We start from the raw sequence: 21777 nt of genomic DNA, 5'->3' as shown, positions 1-21777 counted from the left end.
TGTCAGTATCAGTACACAATATTTTGTGCATTTGTCGATTTTTACAATGTCTGATTTAATTGAGCAGAGAAGTAGCATCAAATTTTGTTTGCGAAATGAAATTTCGGCTGCTGGAACGTTGAGGATGTTGCGGAAGGCTTTTGGTAATTCTACCATGTCTCACAAAAATGTTTATAAGTGGTACAAAGACTTAAAAGAGGGTCGGGATGACTTGGGACGTGTTGATGACTTGGAGTTCGAAAATCAAGGTTATAATAAGTCTTTTTTCGATTTTCGTGGTGTGGTGCACTATGAATTCCTTTTCATTCCTTTCGTTTGCGTGAAGCAATTCGTCGAAAAAGACCAGAATTATGGGCCAACACCTTTTGGTTTTTTCATCACGGTAATGCAACGTCGCACACTGCACTCGTTCTTCATGACCATTTCGCCAAGAATTCGACGCATATCGTTCCGCAACCGCCGTAACTCCTGATTTGGCTCCATGTGACTTCTGGCTATTCCCAAAACTCAAGAGACCACTCCGGGTAACGCGTTTCGAAACGGTTGGGTAATACCATAAGGGTATTTAATAGGAAGGATTAATAGGATTACTTAATTTAAAAGGATTACTTTGAAGGAGATGAAATTGATTCAGGAGAATAAACAAAAAAATTTGAATTTTACAAACAAATTCACATTACTTTTTGCCCACAGTAGTATAACTTTGGTGTTTTTAAAGTTAGAGAGTTCCGTACAAATGCTATTTTTCCCAAAACAATACGATCAAATTTCATAACGATCAACCGACTATAACCTATAGCTGTCATATAAGTGAACAATCGTAAATGACCCAACTTTTGTGTTTTTGAAGATAGAAAATTGGAAATGCGTACTGATTCTATTTTAGGTCAGTTAAGGTCCCACATACCAACTTTCATAACTATCGGACGACTATATCTAATTGCTGCCATATAACTGCACGATCGGATATGGTATTTGGTAAAAATACCAACTTTGGTGTTCTTGAAAATAGAAGTTTCAGACTTTTTTTGTATTGTAACAAAAAGATATTGTATTGTAATAAATTGGTTATATTATGATATTCTAATAAGGATCGGCCAACTATATCCGATTTTAGGGATATATGTATATCCGGTGTTAACTGCAAGGGTATATCAACTTCGGCTCCGGTCGAAGTTAGCTTTCCTTCCTTGTTTTTAATAAAAATAACGACCTGTTATTTTTACCTGATTTCTAAAAGGGTTATTACACACTTAATTTTAGTCAACTCTGAAGAAGTGAAGAAGACGCGGTGAAGGAGATCTCTTACCCTATATTTAAGAAAGGATATTATTGATCATGATCACCTCCGATATAAGATTGTCTGTCGGTCAGTCTGATCCACTGTCTGTCTTTTAGCTTTAAAGCCATTGGCTTATCAATTTTCTCAAAACCTTTCTTTTTCCCTTTCCCTTTCTTTATGTACATATGTATATAGAAATGGTCGGGAAAGGTAGAAAGGTGTATTGCTATAAATCATAACTTTTTAATGCCATAACTTGGTGTTTTTTAGGTTAAAAGGTTCGGACTTTCTACAGATTCTGTTTTTGGCCAATAAATCAAATCTAGATGAGTGATCGAAAATGTCATCACTTTTTTGATAGAAAATAATCTTACTAAGCCGAATAAGCAATATTTCAACCGCATATTAATGATATTGGAAAAACGTATTAAATAGGGTTTTAACGATTTTTTTTAAAACGTAATTTAGGGTAATTTGAGTATTTTTTCCATTGTCCCATAATCAGCAACCAAAATAGTTACTTATTATATATTCTGAAAGTTAAAATCTTGAAAAATTGCAGTAAACAGTATAGAATAATATTAGTCATATAATTACTTACATCACAAGTTAAAATCACTTTGCTTCCTTGCACTGTATGATGCTCAACACCATTCATTTCAATGCTTGTTGGGCGTACTAAAATAAAAAATATTGTCAAATATTATAATTTTGAGCCACTGTGTATAGAGAATGCTCCATCTAGTTGCAAGATTCTAGTGCATCGGTACCTTAAAGATGAATTTCTTGAGACTACTTAAATCGATTTCAATAAATGAAGATAAAGAAATTTTTAAAACTATATCGATCGAATTACTTTAAATACAACAATTTTTTTGGAAATTTTCATTGCATTGGCCAGTAGGTAAGTGATAAAGTGGCGATTTCGGCAACAATGTGGTTCTCTTGGTCTCAGTGGTCTATGGCGAGGAAAAAACCGTATCGAAATAATTTTCAAAGAGGTCCGGAGAAAACGAATTTTTGTTCAATGCATGCAGTGAATGAAATGAATAAGTACATGCCTTCCCTAATATTGGTAATATATGGTGGACATGCTTAATATGAATTTTCTTTATTGCATTACCTTGCAAGTTTATACTAAATTTTTTAACAATAGTTTCTGGCATAGCTGCCGACTTCACTCGGCATTCTATTTCTTGGGCCAGATCTTCACGTGATAATGACCAATCCAATTCTAGTGTTGATGTGAAAAGACCGTCTTTAATGTCATGCGTAGGTGAATCTGTGAAAAAACGGAGGCATAAATACGTAAATATTTTGTAAAAATACGTAAAAATATATAAATGGCTATATTTTAATTGAGCATTTTTTTACCCCTGCAAAGAGATACCCTTTGCTAGACAAACAAAGTTTGTCTTAAACTTTTGACCCCGTTTGATTAGTTTTAATCCCGATTTAAGCTTTCCTTTCTTTTATTTTGCCTCCAATCCTTTCATTAAGTCAAATTAAAGAGCGGAAGTGCCCGAAAAAAATGGACCCAAACGTGATCTCCGGGCGTGGCGATATCGACTCGACTTTTAATGCTGATCAAGAATATATATTTACTTTATGGAGATTGTACCATCACTATATTACATACATATGGGCATTTCCTGGGGTCGCGAACGTACGTTTGTACGCAATTAGTGCCAAAAAATTAAAGAAAAAAACAGTTTCTGATACTTTTTTTTTGTTTCCGATAGCATTTTGTGAGTTCTTTTCTTAGTGTAAATTATGGTTCTAATGGATTTTTCATTTTCATAATATGGGCAAAAAACACGAGGTCGCGAACGTACGCGAAATGGAAGTCGGTTTCGGCTTGATCTAGCAAAATCAATAAATCTGCGAATTGGAATGGAATAATGCAATAACTTTTTTTTTTAAATAGAGGCATGTAGCTTTTTATCGAGTCTATTCTGAATTAAATATCTCCATTAGTTTTTTTTAAATTAAATTAAGTAGGGGTCGCAAACGTACGATTTTTCCACATAAAATTTTTTTTTTTTTTTTTTTTTTTGTTTATCTCTTTGTTTTTATAAATAAATTTATATTTTCTTAAAAAATCACGTTTCACCCTTTTTTTTTTTTTTAATAAAAAATTAAATTTAAATTTTATTTTTAATTTTAATTTTAATTGTCACTTCTTTTATCCATCTACAACAATTTATAAGCTTGTTAAACGAAAGAAAATTTTTTTTTTAAATAATATTATTTTTTATACGTATGTACGTCATACGGTCGCAAACGTACGCCACTTTAAAATTCAATATAAAAAAATTTTCTTGAAAAAGTCGGGATTTGTTTTTTAAATTTCAATAGTTTACACTAAAATGACTCAACACATAAAGTTTCATCCACCTGCTTTCACTTGATGCGAAGCAATTACAATAAAATTATGTTTTGGGTTGCGAACGTACGATTAGAACATAGATAAGAATCAAAGTACAAATTAAGAGGTAATTGAACATTTTTTCGCTCTCTTTGAATTTTTCTCGTCTTATTAAATTTTTATTAAGAGATTTAGTACAAAAATAGCAAACACATCATATGTTTTCCTTGAGAAATAAATGAACATAAAAATGTCTTTAAAAGTAAAAAAAGGTAAAAATTACATTTTTACATACTTTTCTTGCTTTTTAAAAAAAATAAAAAAAATTGACATATGCTATAAATCCCGTAGATTATAAAAATTTGGATATTTTTTTATGAAAATACAAAAAAAGAATCGAGGAACATGGACATTTATTTTTTCGGTCCTGGTTGACCATCCGCCGGAATAGCCGATATGTACATACATATACATGAATATGTCGCAGAATAATTTAAACATTCAAATTATAACGATTATTTGTTGGTACACATTTGTTTTATTTCTTTGTGGTTCCCCTTTCTTTCGTGCGAGGCAGATACATAATTCTGTCAACGTAGTCTGGCCGTGGGCATGAGTGAGAAAGAGAGTGTTCGTCATAACTCACCACACTGTGCGTGTGTATTGGAGGGTGAGAAGGAATTGAAAAGGGATCGACATGAATTAAGCAGTCGAGTTGTGAAATTCAATCAACATGCCACGCGCCAGAAAACGTTTCGCCGAAAGTCCGGTCAAAGACTCGGATAATGAATCCTCGTCATCAGAAGTGGGATTACCTCCGCCTCCAGCCGATGATGCAAATCTTTTGTCAATTTTGGAGATGCAAAATCGTAATTTCGCTGAGCTAATAAAACAAGTGCAGTGCTCTCAAAATGAACCAAAAGATGCCAAAAACATTGTTCTGCCAAAGTTCAACCCTGATCGTGCAGGATCAGACGCTCTCTCCTGGTGTTCAACGGTCGACTACATCTTGTCCGAAAACCAGCTAGTGGGCAGCGCTCTTGTAATGTCCCTCGTAAAAAATCGTAATTTCGCTGAGCTAATAAAACAAGTGCAGTGCTCTCAAAATGAACCAAAAGATGCCAAAAACATTGTTCTGCCAAAGTTCAACCCTGATCGTGCAGGATCAGACGCTCTCTCCTGGTGTTCAACGGTCGACTACATCTTGTCCGAAAACCAGCTAGTGGGCAGCGCTCTTGTAATGTCCCTCAGCAAATCACTGGAAGGCACCGCATCTCACTGGCTCTCGCAGACATGTTTTCCCGGCATTACGTGGACGCAGTTCCGAGAATTATTTTTGCAATATTTTTCTGGAACGGAGACTTTGGCCGCAACCGTTATGAATTTGCTAAATGCACGCCCAAACGAAGGAGAGTGCTTGTCGCTGTATGGAAGCAGAATGGTCACATCACTTATGGCCCGCTGGAAGTCACTTAGCGTCGAGCAGATTGCAGTATCCGTTACGTTGGCACATGCAGCTGGGATAGACAAACGATTGCGCCGCTTGGTTTTTACGACGGATATCAAAACCAGAAAAGAGCTGCATCAGGAACTCAAAGCCTTTTCGTTCGACACTAGACAGAACCAGCATTCAAGTGACAACTTATCAGCAGCCCAAGGAAAAAGAGTCAGGACTATGTCTCACATCACGTGTCTTAATTGTGGCAAACCCGGACACAAGAAGGCGGAATGTCGCTTTAATAAAGAGGCAACTCAGCGTCAGCAGCCCCGTAATCAACAATTTGGAGCAAAAGATCGATCATCCGTGATCTGCTATAAATGTGGAAAAGCTGGACATGTATCTACTGTGTGCCCAGATCGTCAGGAGCGTCCGCCGATGAAGAGCAATACCATCAAAGACGTAAACATATGCACAGTACTTGAGCCCTTAGGAACGTTGCGGCAGTTTGGTGAGTCGTTCCAATTTTACTTCGACTCCGGAGCCGAATGTTCACTCATCAAAGAGACTGCATCACTGAGATTATCCGGCACTAGAATAAATAACGTAGTGACATTGAGGGGTATAGGTGGCAACTCTGTTTGCAGCACTTTACAGATATTGGCGAATGTTTTAATTTGTGAGCGTTCTTTCGAAATCTTGTTTCACGTAGTTTTAGACAATCATATCAAATACGACGCTCTGATTGGCCGGGAAATTTTGAGCCAGGGCATCGGCGTGACAATTACATCAAGCGCGCTTACTATGTTTAACGAAAAGTCTGTATTACCTGTCGTAGTTTCCGAATGCACTCCTGACCTGGCTGATGTCGATACCGATTTACATGGACAGGATAAAGACAAACTGCTCTCAATATTACAGGGGTATTCAAATTCTTTTATAAACGGTATACCACAGAGTCGCGTGACTACGGGACAGTTAGAGATTCGCTTGATTGATCAGAATAGGACGGTTCAGAGACGCCCTTATCGATTGAGTGTGGAAGAAAAAGAAAAGGTTAGACATTCCATTCAAGAGCTGTTGGAAGCAAACATAATAAGACACAGTTCCTCTCCTTTCGCGAGTCCGATGTTACTTGTCCGCAAGAAAAATGGTACAGACCGTCTGTGTGTTGACTATCGTGAGCTTAATGCCAATACCGTTTCCGACAAGTACCCATTGCCACTTATATCTGACCAGATAGCTAGGTTGAGTGGTGCTAGGTTTTTCACGTGCATTGACATGGCGAGTGGCTTCCATCAGATCCCAATACATCCAAGCTCTATTGAACGGACAGCTTTTGTAACCCCAGAAGGGCAGTATGAATACTTGGCTATGCCTTTTGGGCTTAAAAATGCGCCTTCTGTATTCCAGAGGGCCATTAATCGTGCCCTAGGCGATCTGACTCATACATATGCCATCGTTTATATGGACGATGTAATGATAGTTGCACGCACAAAGGAGGAAGCTTTCGACAGGCTAAAAATAACTCTACAAGCACTCGTCGAAGCAGGATTTTCTTTCAACATTAAAAAATGCTCCTTTCTTAAATCTTGGGTAGAATATTTGGGCTTCGAAGTTAGAGCAGGTGAAATTCGACCGAATCCTAGAAAAATACAAGCTCTTACAGATTTACCGCCTCCGCAATCTGTGACTCAACTGAGACAATTTATTGGACTGGTCTCGTATTTTCGTCAGTTTGTACCCAAGTTTTCACAGTTACTGAAACCACTCTATGCTCTAACTTCAAAAAGCATGTCATTTTCATGGGAATTAGAGCACGAGCAAATACGACAGAAGGTAATTTCAATCCTGACTAGTGAACCTGTTCTTACTATTTTCGATCCACAATTTCCTATTGAGCTTCATACAGATGCGAGTGCCGATGGCTATGGCGCAATTTTGTTGCACAAAATCGAAAACAAGCCACGAGTTATCGAATACTTTAGTAAACGGACTTCGTCAGCGGAATCGCGTTATCACTCGTATGAGTTGGAAACACTTGCAGTTTTCAATTCTATTAAGCATTTTCGCCATTACTTGCATGGTCGACATTTTATCGTTTTTACCGATTGCAATTCTCTCAAGGCATCTCGCACAAAAGCGGAACTGACTCCAAGAGTCCATAGGTGGTGGTCGTACATGCAATCTTTTGAGTTTGACATTCAGTATAGGCCAGGCGTACGAATGGCTCACGTAGATTTTCTGTCTCGAAATCCCATATCAAAAGATCGCATCCAGTCAAAAGGTACAGTGGAAAAACATATAAATTTAACAGAGATTACTGACAAATGGTTGTTAGCTGAGCAGCAACGAGACGTAGAAACGTCGTCTATTGTTTCTAAATTGCGTAACGATGATCTTTCTGAGGATTTGGCCAAAACGTTCGAGTTAAGGGCAGGAACGCTGTATAGGAAAATTCAAAGAAACGGAAAGACTCGTTGTCTCCCTATCATCCCAAAGCCATTTAGGTGGTCAGCTGTAAACAATGTGCACGAGTCAATTATGCACCTTGGTTGGGAAAAAACCCTTGAGAAAATGTACGAATACTATTGGTTTGACAAGATGTCCAAATACGTTCGCAAATTTGTCGACAACTGTATTACATGCAGATTGTCAAAGCCCCCATCTGGTAGGGTACAAGCGGAATTGCATCCCATACCAAAGGTTAACATCCCGTGGCATACAGTCCACATCGACATCACAGGGAAGCTTAGTGGTAAAAATGAACAGAAGGAATACATAATCGTGTCAATAGACGCCTTCACGAAGTTTGTCTTTTTATCTCATACATCGAGGCTAGACACCGAGAGCTGTATTAGGGCATTAAGATCACAAATATCATTGTTCGGCGTACCCTCTCGTCTGATCGCAGACCAGGGACGTAGTTTTTCAAGCACAGCATTCCGTGATTTCTGTTCGGTTCAAAAGATAGATTTGCATCTGATCGCCACGGGTGCTAGTCGGGCCAATGGCCAAGTAGAGCGAGTTATGAGTACTCTAAAGTCCATGCTAACAGCGGTTGAGACAGGTCAGGGGTCATGGCAAGATGCTTTATGCGAAATTCAACTGGCTCTTAATTGTACGCCCAATAGAGTGACCAAGGTTAGCCCTTTAGAACTACTTATTGGCAAAGAAGCAAGGCCGTTTGGTCTCGTACCTGTTGTTGAAAATGAGAACGATGTTGATATTGATAAAGTTAGAGAAATGGCTAAGCAAAACATGGAAAAGAACGCCAATTATGATAAGGCTAGATTTGATAAAGATAAGGCTACTATTGTAAGACATAAAGTTGGTGATCACGTTTTGCTTAAGAACGAAGAGCGACATCAGACAAAATTAGACCCTAAGTTTAGAGGACCGTTTTTAGTAACCGAAATATTGGAAGGAGATCGGTATAAACTTAAGGCACTAACTAATAATAGAACCTATAAATATTCTCACGAATTTTTGAGGCGTATGCCTGAGAAGGGGATTACCACAGAGTTGGATGATGAGTGTGATGATGAAGAAATCACAGAACTGAATGATGAAGTCAGTGATGAAGATGCCACAGATCAAGCCGGCGAGGGCTGTGATCTTGAAATAGAATAAAGACCTTTCCGGATCGGTTCCATATTTCATGACTTTCTGTAGAGGTGAGCGCCCGAGTTATGTGGTTCTCCATTTGCTGCATTAATATTGAAATTTTGGTAATGATCGGACGTCAGTTATTTGGCCGGCTTATAAACTAAACTGTGAGCTATTTGTGATGGCCGGTTTGTCTGGATATAAGCTGTGGGCTAAATTAACTTGTTTATTGGCTGGCCAGTTTATTTTGTTAATGACTGTGTGCTAGTAGTTGGCATGATTTTTGTAAATGAAATGAAGAATATGATCGCCTTATGAAAGAAAAGGCTGAATAATTTTAATTGTTTGAATTTAAGTTGGTGGTAATCTGAATCTCATGGCAAACGTTGTATAAGAGTAAGAAATAATTTGTTCAATTTTTATTTAAGAAGAAAAATGTATTTTTGCGAAACCTGCTTGAATTTGAATATGTATTAAAAGGAAAATAATAATAATAATAATAAGAGAATATTTTGTAAAACCTTTATATTGTAAACTCACGAGGACGTGAGATAGGTCAGGAAGGCCGTGTCGCAGAATAATTTAAACATTCAAATTATAACGATTATTTGTTGGTACACATTTGTTTTATTTCTTTGTGGTTCCCCTTTCTTTCGTGCGAGGCAGATACATAATTCTGTCAACGTAGTCTGGCCGTGGGCATGAGTGAGAAAGAGAGTGTTCGTCATAACTCACCACACTGTGCGTGTGTATTGGAGGGTGAGAAGGAATTGAAAAGGGATCGACATGAATTAAGCAGTCGAGTTGTGAAATTCAATCAACATGCCACGCGCCAGAAAACGTTTCGCCGAAAGTCCGGTCAAAGACTCGGATAATGAATCCTCGTCAAATACAATATACCCTTGTACCGTGTATGTTATACACTGTATGTATACACAGTATGCATTCCTTCTCCCTGCTACATATATGTACACGACTACTACAACTGTGTATGAGAGTAGAGTACAAGTTATTTCAAAGTCGAGTATCTTGACAATAGAGCTCCTTATAAACATTAATAATGTATAATTAATTTTATTAGACTTTTTGAATTGAATTACTTACATGTTGTCAGTCGCTTGGATCCACGAAACCAACCCACTTCTGGCTGAGGACGTGTATTTTTTACAGTACAAGTTGCTTTGAGGGACTGACGCTCCTGCATTGGACCCACTGTATTGCCATTCTCAATTCGGTCGCCCTTCGCATCCAATATTATAACTTCCGATGGTGGCACTGCATAATTGTGTGTTTAAAATCCCATATATAATTTTTTTTTATTAATATATTTTGAGAGTCAACATTTAATTGTATCGTCTAGTTTTGTTTTTCAATAATTGAACTCTTGAATAATAAAATGAACTTGAAATTTTTTTTTTTATATTCTAATAAATTTTGAACAAAAACTAATGACGGTGAAAATTAGGGAAATTAAAATATAACAAAATTTAAACAAATATTATTTTAATTAATTTTTTATAACAAGGATATAACATCCTTATAAATATTAGTTCAATTTATACGTTAACTATACCCAGATTTTCTTAAAACGAAGAAAAAGATGGGTTGTTAAAAATTTTATTTTATTAGTAGAGATATTATAAAAAGTTTAAGAAGTTTAAAGTTTTAGTTTTCATTTTTAGTTAATATTAATCAGATTTATTAAAATAATTTTTCATTAAGAGTAAATGTTTTAAAAAAATATTCCAATCCATGTTTGAGGGGTTTTTTTAAAAGAAAACAATAATTTTAATATATATTTTCAAGGATTTTAGTCGCGTGCAGATGTTATGTCGTAAGCAAAGATATAAAAGAGAGAGATTGGTTAATAGAAAGGTTATTTACTTTAATAAGTAAGTGGTTTTTAATAAGAAAATTGTTTACAAAATAAACATAAGAGAAATGTAGCATATAATTTAAGTTAGCTTGGTGGTGTTTCTTTACTTTAAAAGAATCAGACATCCATTAAAAACAAGAAAGGACAGATTAAGTCGATTTTCCCGCCTATATTATACTAGGTACTCATAACTTTCACCAACACTTAAACCACTAACTATATACAACTAATGCCATCAAAACATTTTCCAAAAATTTGTTTCAAATGGCAATACAACAAGATTTACGTTTTTGGAGCGGGTGTGGGTGCGAAAAAATTGTGAGACAAATTGAGTTCAAGTTCCAAATTGGATAAGTCCATAGTCTCCGAACTCCACGCGTTTAAATTTGTACACATTTGTATGTGAATTGTTTGTTTTTATAGAAAGGTGTTTTTTTTAGAGGTATAGAACTTTAAATATCAATAAAACAGCGATGGATTATTCGATTGACATGCATTTTTTTTTATTCGAAAGATAATCTTGTGGCATTTAATATGATTATTGGCATATGACCCCCACGGCTGGCTCGGATGTGGTCGAATCTGGACGTCAATTTTCGATGGGTTTCTTCAACATTTGTGGCCGTATTCGGCAATATAACGGCGAATGTTGTCTTCCAAATGGTCAAGCGTTTGTGGGTTATCCGAATAGACCAATGACTTTATATAGCTTTACATAAAGTAGTCTAGCGGTGTTAAATCACAAGATTGAGGAGGCCAACTTACAGGTCCAAAACGTGAAATTCGGCGGTCACCAAACGTGTCTTTCAATAAATCGATTTTGGAACGAGCTGTGTGACATGTTGCGCCGTCTTGTTGGAAAACGCACCAAACAGTTAGTTTTTCTGGACGTAACGGTGTTTTGCGTACACTTGAGGGTTAGCTTCACTCCAGATGCGGTAGTTTTGTTTGTTGACGTAGCCAGAAGTGCGCTTTATCGCTGAACAAAATTAATAAAAATATCGAGAAAATCGGGAAAAATGGCCATCTCGTTTTGATTGTTTGGCTTCAACGAGTTTCTAGCACGAGTTGGATTTTGTAAGCAGGCAAACCAAGATCCTTCCACAAATCATTAAGTGGATGAACATTAATTAGTGGATGAAGTTGATGATTCAATTACTGTGCGCGATGGCGGATGGACTCATTCGGGTCTTCCTTAATGCTACGCTCTATCGTAGCAATAGCTTCTTCTGAACGCACCGTACGGTGTCTCTGGAAATGCAAGTTATCAATAAGAGTAAACGTGGTGCGAAAACTTTCCATGGTTAATTGAATTAACTTTTCTGATGAACGATAAGTGCGCGATAAGTATTCCGGACAGAACCATTATTTTCAAAATAAAAGTTTACTATTTGCAAGCGTAATTCAGGCGTGAGTCAATTCATAACGAATTGCCAAACCAAACTGAGAGTAAATCACTTGACAGCTGTTAAATCGGTCGCCATCTTGAACAGTAATGCCAACTTAAAGTTCTATAACTCTAAAAAATAGCATACAACATGTTATGAAAAAACATGTTACACACATTCACACGAATAAAATATATCATTGTATCGGCGAGTACCGGGTGTAAAAATAAATGGGTTTAAAATATAAGAAATTTCTCCCTTCATTAACATCCCATATTAAGGGTATATGGAGGATATATTGGATATTAAGAATATTCCATACTAAGGATATATGCACTACGTGTATTGCTTATATTTATTACTTATATCATAAAAGCATCTTATTTATATAATAGGAATACTTCTTAAATAAAAAGAATTAAATTGAGCAATTACCTAAGACTCGTAGTTCAATTCGGTACCCATTGAAGTTATCGCAGCTTTCTTCTGGTATGAAAAATGTTGTATCACAAAGATAAATGTCTTCATCTCCAATTTGTAAGTCATTAATAATTAGCCTATACGGATTTAGCACAACAGTTACCCTTAAAATAATCAATTAAACTTAAAACCATTACAATTACACAAAAATTTATATATTTTTATACCTGTTTTGGTATTTCTCATTTACGTTCATAACGTTTGTTTCCCCCAAGAGCATTGCAGCAATACGGTCTTCTCCTTTGAACCAGTTTAAAGAATGTAGTTTTCCACATTTTGCTTCATTAACGGGACAAGTGAGGATCACTGACTTAGTTTCCAGTTCACTGACTGTTCTATCTAAAATTAAAATAAATAAGTTATAAATATTCATTTAACTATTTTATTACATTAGTAAACTTAGTAAACATTATGATTTTTTTTTCTATAAATATTGTTTTGAGAATAATGCACCATGTCTTAGGAATTATAAATCTTGTGATAAGGTCATCGGATGGGACGACAGTGAAGGAGACATCTCCGACTCTACAATGTATATACATACATATGTACATTCTTGATCACCTCCTGAGTTGATATAAGCATGCCCGTTTGTCTGTCTGTTTCTACGCGAACTAGTCTCTCAGTTTTAAAGATAAAGACTTAAAAAGACTCTTTCACCAAAGATAAAGACTCTTTGCACCCAGTAAATACATAAGTCGACTATAACTTATTTGATAAGTTATCCTTATCCTAAGTTGTCCTTTTTATTTAAAGGACTATATTAAGTCCTTTTTGGTCCTTTTTCATTATATATTTTCTATTAAATTGGATTTCTAATTAAATTCTCATAATGATCGGCCAACCATATCCTATATTTGAGATTTATATCCGATCCTAACTGCAACAGTATAAAAACTTCGGCTCTGCCCGAAGTTAGCTTTCCTTTCTTGTTTTGAATTGGAGTTGGAACGTCCTTTCCCAAGATACATAAATCCTAACAATGAATTCTTGTTAGAACCACTAAAGATTTGATTCATCAAAAGAGAAAAGGACGCAACCTACAGGGAGTCTACAAAAAAAATTTAGTTTTAGAGCTTTTCCTGGCAAAATGTTCATACAACTTACAGTACGTAGAAAATATAGTTTTAAGGTACTCATAACATTTTTTTACCATTCAAGGTGTGTTCAAATGAAAAAATTTAACCTTTTTTTAAAGAAAATATATTTTTAAGATTAAATTTGTATGGCGCCATCTTCTTCAGTCTTTATATATTTAATCGTTTTAATCTTCGTTCGCTCCCTTTATTTCCAAACAAAATCCCTGTGATATATTGGAAAAAAAATGGCAACTGGAATGTCGAAATTACTTCTATTGTTTACTGTTGCGTCCTATTTATTTTTATGTTGCACGGACATATTTTTATGTCCGTTTACAAGCATTGTACGATAGTTTGTGTAACTATCGTTCATATAATAACTCATATGAATAACTTAAGAGACTCCTTTTTTATGGGAGGAAATTTTACCGCAAAACATATATCCTGGGGGAAATTGAGACCAGAGGCAATAGGTTTCTGATCCCCATATTTTAGCGACTGGGTATCCAGCTTTACTCCAATTCACTCACTTCTATGTTATACATTCAAATAAGCTGAGTATCAGTACAGAATGCCAACTCTCCTCAGATCATCTTCATCTAATAGCCAAACATAACCCTACGCCGAAGATAGGAACCCCAAAAGGCCGATTGTGTTCCCCTGGTGCAGATTTGGATTTACGAAATACTCGTAAAGATCTAAGGAAATCCAATCGCCAAGAGATATAGGGGAGGCAAATTCCATTTTCATGGTCTTCATTCAAGTTCACGATTATGCATTAGAGACTATGCATGATCCATAAAGCTGGTAAGAGCCCAATCATCCTATTATCATCAATGGGTAATTGTTCCACCTTTGCTTTTTGAATACTGGACATCTTTCCATTTGGTTTCCGTAAACCACACGGAACGACTGAATAACTGAACAGGGTGGTAAACTTTATCCTAAAAGGATTTTAGACCAAGGAGTATGTTGTGTCTGTGTACCTCGATACAAGGCAAGCCTTCGATAGAGCCAACCTCAACATTAGCTTCTGGTGCTAAGCTTTTTGAAACAGAGATCGTTCACAGTCGTTCTAGATAGGGATGAGTCCAATACAAAAGAAATCCTGGAAAGAGTCCCCCAGGGTAGCGCCCTGTTCCTTTTGCAGATAACACTGCCATTCTGGCCACTGGTAATTATGTGGGGTGGAAGAGATGAGTTTCGGGTAACTAACTCTTGTTAGATTCTCTCTTTTAGTTAGTTCTTGTTAGAACTCCTGTTAGATTCGGCTAACTAGATTTTTTTTCCCCAAGTGATTATTTTTAACCCAATTTTAAAAGGCTGGCTATATCCGGAACGGTCGGAAATGGCTTAACATTTGTATCTTGAAGATATAAACTTATAACTTTATACAATTATTACAGCTTCATTACCACATCATTGTTAGAAATTTTTACGCCATGCTTCAATTATACACTGCCGATCAACATAAACATAAATTCGCTTGTATTTTCATGATTTTTATACCCTTGCAGAGGGTATTATAATTTTGTCCAAAAGTGTGCAACGCAGTGAAAAAGACATCTCCGACCCTATAAAGTATATATATTCTTGATCAGGATCACCTCCTGAGTTGATATGAGCATGTCCGTCTGTCCGTCTGTCTGTCTGTTTCTACGCGAACTAGTCTCTCAGTTTTAAAGCTATCGACTTGAAACTTTGCACACACCCTTCTTTCCTTTGCACGCAGTATATAAGTCGGAACGACCGGGATCGGCCGACTATATCCTATAGCTGCCATGTAACTGATTGATCGGAATTGGTATAACTTTGGTGTTTTTAGAGTTAGAGAGTTCAAATTTGACAAGAGAGCTAGTTTTGGCAAAACATTACGACATGCCAAATTTTATAAGGATCGTCCGACTATATTCTATAGCTGCCATATAACTGAACGATCGGAAATGACCCAACTTTCGTGTTTTTGAAGATAAAAAGCTGGAACTTGGTACAGATTATATTTTTGGTCAGTTAATTCGACCTACCAAATTTTATAATGACCGGCTGACTATATCTTATAGCTGCCATATAGCTGAACGATCGGAAATGGTTTTTGGTAGAAATACCAACTTTGGTATTTTTGAAGATACAAGTTTGGGACGTTTTTTAGATTTTATGTTATAATAAATTGGGTTATATTATCATATTCTCATAAGGTTCGGCCAACTATATCCGATGTTTGCAATATATATCCGGTTTTAACTGCAAGAGTATATCAACTTCGGCTCCGCCCAAAGTTAGCTTTCCTTTTAGGTATTTAGGTACGCGTTTTAGGTATTTATTGAACTCCGTCGTTCGGTTAGTATAAATTGTAATGGTGAAAATGCTCTTTCAAGATATACTTGAGTAGCCGGGATGGTAAAGACTACAATGTGCAAGCACACTCAAGTTTGGCTGTTTTAGCCTTACATTTGTATAAAAATGTAGTATATCGTCGTTCTAAGTATACTCTTGCAGAGGATATTATAATTTTGTTCAAAAATGTGCAACGCAGTGATGAATAATCTCCGTTCCTATAAATTATATATATTCTTTATCAGGACCATCTCCTGAGTTGATATAAGCATGTCCGTCTGTCTGTTTCTACGCAAACTAGTATCTGAGTTTTAAAAGTATCGTCTTGAAACTTTGCACAAACCCTTATTTTCTTTGCACGCAGTATATAAGTCGGAACGGCCGGGATCGGCCGAGTATATCCTATAGCTGCCCTATTTTTATCCTATAGCTAAATTAATTTCGAAATGCCTATAACTGAACGGTTGGAAATATACAGATTATATTTTTGGTCAGTTAATCCGACCTACAAAATTTCATAGCGATCCGCCGACTATATCTTCTAGCTGCCATATAACTGAACGATCGGAAATGGTATTTGGTGAAAATACTAACATTTGTATTTTTGAGGATAGAAGCTTTAGGCTTTTTTTTAAGATTTTGTATTGTAATAAATTGGTTATTTTATTATATTCTCATAATGATCGGCCCACTAAATCCGATTTTTGCGATATATATCCGGTTTTAACTGCAAGGGTATATCAACTTCGGCTACGCCCGAATGATTTTTATTTTAATATAATTTAAGATAAAAGAAAAAAAATCTGTAAATAGGAAAACTGGTTTAGGAATATTAAATAAATTTCTACCTCTGAGATAATAAACCTATTCAGTTGAGCGGCAGTGTAAGTTTTTTGAACTTTCTTAAAAGGGACTCACTGTACTCTTCACCTTTCCAATTACATTTTTTCAGCTTCTCCACCTAAATTCCTCAAAATCATTTCCCATGAAGAAAGAGAATAAAAAAAGTCTCCCACAACTCTTACGTACACACATACATACATAGTTAATAAAGATAAAGAAAAAACAGAATTCTAACTGCGTGCAGAATCTAAAATGGCCACTCCGAATTAAACTGACCGACTCACCCTATCGAATAACCTTGCAGGGAAACAAATAAATATAATCTTATACATTCGAAAACAGTCTAACCTATACTCAAATTCCTTTTGAATATTTTTATTAAAATACACGTTAAAGCAACAAAAAAAAAATCATCTTCCACATTTCTTACCAAATCACTGAAATTTGATCACTTTTTCTTGAGAGAACTATTATTTAATAGATTTAAGTTTAATTTATATGTTTCGGTAATACAAAAAACTAAAAAATAATGCTAACATTTTACGCGGGAGGTACTGCAATGTGAATAAACGCAATATTATAAAAAAATATATAGAGATAGAAAACTTGTGAAATTAATTTCGTTTTTTAGTAAAAAATACCTAATAAAGCCATAAACTATTGAAACTACTTTCAAAATGTAAGCAATATTGATCTAAGACTACTCTGTAAGTCAATATACATAGTACTGCGTCAGGGCAAGGTGGTTTAGCTAAAGTCTGCTAAAAAGCTTAAAGAAGCAAAATCAAATGCAAAATCATGGTTTAAACAGTTGGCTAATATACAAAGTTAGTTAATCTAAACTTCTTAATCTCAGGGAATGTTCCACCTTTAAATGGGAGACACATTACCCAGAGCATATAGTTTTACAAGTAACCGCCAAATGCCACGACTCGAAAATGGGGAAAAATTGTGTGCTCAGGTGGGCGCAAAGTGGTTATTTTTTATGGTAAATTATATAGAAGTCAAAATAACTTAATATGCAGCTTTCATACAACAAAAAAATGAATTTGATTTTTACAGTACAGTTGTCTGGACATACTTTTCCAATCAGGAAAAGTCCTCTGTACATGGCATAAAACCCATCACGGATTCGCATAAATGCTTTAATATCTTGAACTTATTGAAGTAATAAAAAAAATGTTACTTAAAAAGGTTCTTTAGCAGGACAATGATACAAAAGGAAGGACCAGAGGAATGGTTTGAGGAAACTCTATGAACATGTTGGAGTCACTTGGGCAGTCGTCTATCTTCAATCCCACAGAAAATATTATGTCCAATGTCAAGGAGATTGTTTTTGAGTCAATTTCAAATGCCAAATGGCCAACATATGAAAATGTAAAAGTTTACAATTACCCATCTTCTGACAGTCGATTAACGCAGCCAGCTAGAACACCCATCAAACCCATCTAATTAGACTCTAATGCTCTAAATGATTGACTGGAAATTTCATAGTGTTTTTAGAGCTATAGAGTTGGCATTTTCTATGGTTTGTATATTTTGCAAAATACCAAGACGTACCAAATTTTATAAGGATCGGTGGACTATATCCTACAGCTGCCATATAACTGCACTTTCGACAATGACCCAACTTTAGTGTTTTTGAATATATTTTCATATTATAAATTCATATTATACCAAATGGGTCTGATATTTAATTTCCTATAAGGACCTGTCATATAGCTTCGATATTGGAATACATATATGTATCTGATCCGATAAATGTAAATTAAAACACATACAATTTCCATTATGTAACAGCTAGGGTATATCATCTTCGCGACGTTTACATGACTTATAGGTGCTATTATCATTAGGATTAAGCTAACACTATTATAAGGCACCTAATGAAGGTCAAAATACTTATTTTATACTTACTTAAATTATACTTACTTACTTACTTAAATACTTAAATACTATACTTAATAAAATATATAAAAAACTTACCAATTTGCGCGTTCGTTACACAAGGTTGAGCCAAAATAAAAATTACTAAAAACGGTATCAAGTCACAAAGCCGAGATAGTTGGAATAAAAAGGTCTTTCGATTTAGAAACCCGTTCCATATTGGAGTAAGAAACATGATTGATGTTGACAATTTTTGCCCGCAATATAAAGCAATTTATTGTTTACTATATCCTATATAAACTGTTTGGTTGCGGTATCTCAATTTTCGGTTTTGTTGTATTAGTGATATAATTTGTTTTGATTATCTTTATTTTTTTATGTTTTAGATTATCAATTTCGTCAGCAGCTGTTTCATTTTAATTTACTTTTAGCCATTTAACATATCCTGAAAATATAAGATAGGTAAAAAAATTGTTATGAGTTAGTTCTTAAAATGGTTATTTTACAATGACACAACCAAAAACACTGTAATAATAATGAGCGGAAATAAATATATAAATATTAGCAGAATATATAGAAATATAGAAACTAATCGTTACTTGTTTTTTTTTAAAGCAAGGGTACAATTTACATGTGGGATCATCTCTGAGAAGGAATCATCTTTGGCCTTAATTCTTAATCAACATCAACAGCCAAGTCTATATAACCATTTCGATCTATTCGTCCGTTTATTTGTCAGTATGAATGAGTATGAGTATTCTTGATCTGGATCACCTCCTGTGTTAATATGACGTACCAAATTTCTTAAGGATCGCCCGACTATATCACATAGATGTCATATAACTGAACAATCGGAAATGACGCAACTTTCGTATTTTTGAAGACAGAAACTTGGAACCTTGTACAGTATCTATTTTTGGTCAGTTGATCCGACCTACCAAATTTCAAAAGTTGGTAATTTCAAATACCAAAAGTGTTTGGTATTCGGTAAAAATACCAACTTTGGTTTATTTGAAGATAAAAGTTAGGGACTTTGATATTGCCATAATTATCTGCCAACTACATCCGATTTTTGCGATATATATCCGGTCTTAACTGCAAGGAAATATAAACTTCGGCTCCGCCCCATGTTAGCTTTCCTTTCTTGTTGGTTTTAGATTCTGTATAGAAATAAATTGGTTTTATTCTGATATTCTCATAAGTATCAGCGATCTATATTCGATGTTTGCGATATACGAGATGTGTTTAAAAAGTAAGGTAACTGTGTATTTTCAAGAAAAACTATTAATTTATTTATCAGTATTTATGTTGTCCCCTTCAAAGTGATCCCCCTCAGATACAATACACTTATGCCAACGGTTTTTCCAATCCTCATAGCACTTCCCATAACTTCCAAGCACTTTTCGGTATAACCTTGAGCTCATCCAGCGATGCAGTCTTTATCTCGTCAGTCGTTGCAAATCTGCGTCCTTTCTTGGGTCTCTTTAGTTTTGGGAACAAGAAAAAGTCACATGGGTGACACAAATCCGGTGAATATGGTGACTAAGGAATTATATTGGTGTTGTCTTTGGCCAAAAAATCTCTCATAAGCAAAGATGAGTGAGCAGGGGCATTAGAGATGCAGAAGCCATGAATTCTTTTTCCACAATTCTGGACGTTCCTTTCGGCGCATAACTACCAGAAAACACTGTTTGTTGACCGTACGACCATATGGTAAGAACTCCTGATGCACCACGCCATGGTAATCGAAGAAAACAGTGTTCAGTGGCATGTTCAAAACTTTGACATTTGATCGAACTCACCTGGGCTCTTCCTTTGGGACGATTTGGCTTTGGTTTCGATATCATAACCATATATTCAATTCTGACCCTTTGAGTAAATCTGGGTCGTCGTTGACGTCATTCAACAGCTCTTGAGCGATGCTCATGCGGCGGTTCTTTTGGTCAAAATTCAGTAATTTTGAAACAAACTTCACTGACCCACGTCTAATGCCCAAAACGTTTGGAAAAATTTCATGGCACGAGCCAAGCGATATACCGACATCTTGAACAACTTCTCTGATAGTGATTCGCCGATTTCCCAAAACAATTTTCTTCACTGCTTGAACGATTGCATCAGTTGTTTACGTGCTTGGGAGTCCAGAGCGAGGCTCGTCATTGGCATCTTCCCGCCCATCTTGGAAGATTTTGTGCCACTTGTAAACATTTTTATATCCTTGCAGAGGGTATTACAATTTTGGTCAAAAGTGTGCAACGCAGTGACGGAGACATCTCCGACCCTATAAAGTATATATATTCTTGATCAGGATCACCTCTTGAGTTGATATGAGCATGTCCGTCTGTCTGTCTGTCCGTCCGTCTGTTTCTACAAAAACTAGTCTCTCAGTTTTTAAGCTTGAAACTTTGCACACACCCTTCTTTCCTTTGCACGCAGTATATAAGTCGGAACGGCCGGGATCGGCCGGGATCGGCCGACTATATCCTATAGCTGCCATATAACTGATTGATCGGAAATGGTATAACTTTGGTGTTTTTAAAGTTAGAAAGTTCAAATTTGACATGAGAGTTACTTTTGGCAAAATAATACGACATGCCAAATTTCATAAGGATCGGCCGACTATATCCCATAGCTGCCATATAACTGAACGATCGGAAATAACCCAACTTTCTTGTTTTTGAAAATAGAAATCTTAAACTTCGTACAAATACTACTTTTGGTCAGATAATCAGACCTACCAAATTTCATAAGGATCGGCCGACTATATCCTATAGCTGCCATACAACTGACCGATCGGAATTGACCCAACTTTTGTGTTTTTGAATATAGAAAGCTGGAACTTGGTACAGATTATATTTTTGGTCAGTTAATCCGACTTACCAAATTTTAAAACGACCAGCTTATCTTATAGCTGCCATATAATTGAACGATCGGAAATGGTTTTTGGTAGAAATACCAACTCTGGTATTTTGGAAATAGAAATTTGGGATTTTGTTTAGATTCTATATAATAATAACTTGAGTTATATTATCATATTCTCATAAGGATCGGCCAACTATATACGATGTTTGCGGTATATATCCGGTTTTACCTGCAAGGGTATATCAACTTCGGCTCCGCCCGAAGTTAGCTTTCCTTTCTTGTTTTAAATAGACTTAAAGTGGATTGCCCAAAAGTCGGATATGGAAACTGGTGA

At 35.7% G+C, this 21777-nt stretch overlaps 1 protein-coding gene across 26 annotated transcripts in view; it reads right to left on the bottom strand.

Annotated features, from left to right (window-relative positions):
- nrm (neuromusculin) overlaps window positions 1–21777 on the bottom strand; it is an 85402-nt gene that overhangs the window by 59998 nt on the left and 3627 nt on the right. For all 26 annotated transcript variants that reach the window (XR_011443000.1, XR_011443001.1, XR_011443002.1 and 23 more), the window contains exons 2-7: window positions 18684–19029; window positions 12609–12780; window positions 12397–12545; window positions 9802–9972; window positions 2406–2564; window positions 1884–1960 (exon numbers count right to left, since the gene is read on the bottom strand). Coding sequence is in view for 23 of the 26 variants with exons in the window: in XM_070280606.1 (XP_070136707.1) it covers window positions 1884–1960; window positions 2406–2564; window positions 9802–9972; window positions 12397–12545; window positions 12609–12780; window positions 18684–18819 (864 nt within the window). In the remaining 3 variants the exon portion in view is untranslated. The remainder of the gene's footprint in view (window positions 1–1883; window positions 1961–2405; window positions 2565–9801; window positions 9973–12396; window positions 12546–12608; window positions 12781–18683; window positions 19030–21777) is intronic.

Source organism: Drosophila bipectinata, chromosome 3L (assembly GCF_030179905.1).
Source record: "Drosophila bipectinata strain 14024-0381.07 chromosome 3L, DbipHiC1v2, whole genome shotgun sequence".
Lineage (NCBI taxonomy): Eukaryota > Metazoa > Arthropoda > Insecta > Diptera > Drosophilidae > Drosophila > Drosophila bipectinata.
Note: the sequence above shows the minus strand (reverse complement) of the source record. Positions and strands in the feature narration are given on the sequence as shown.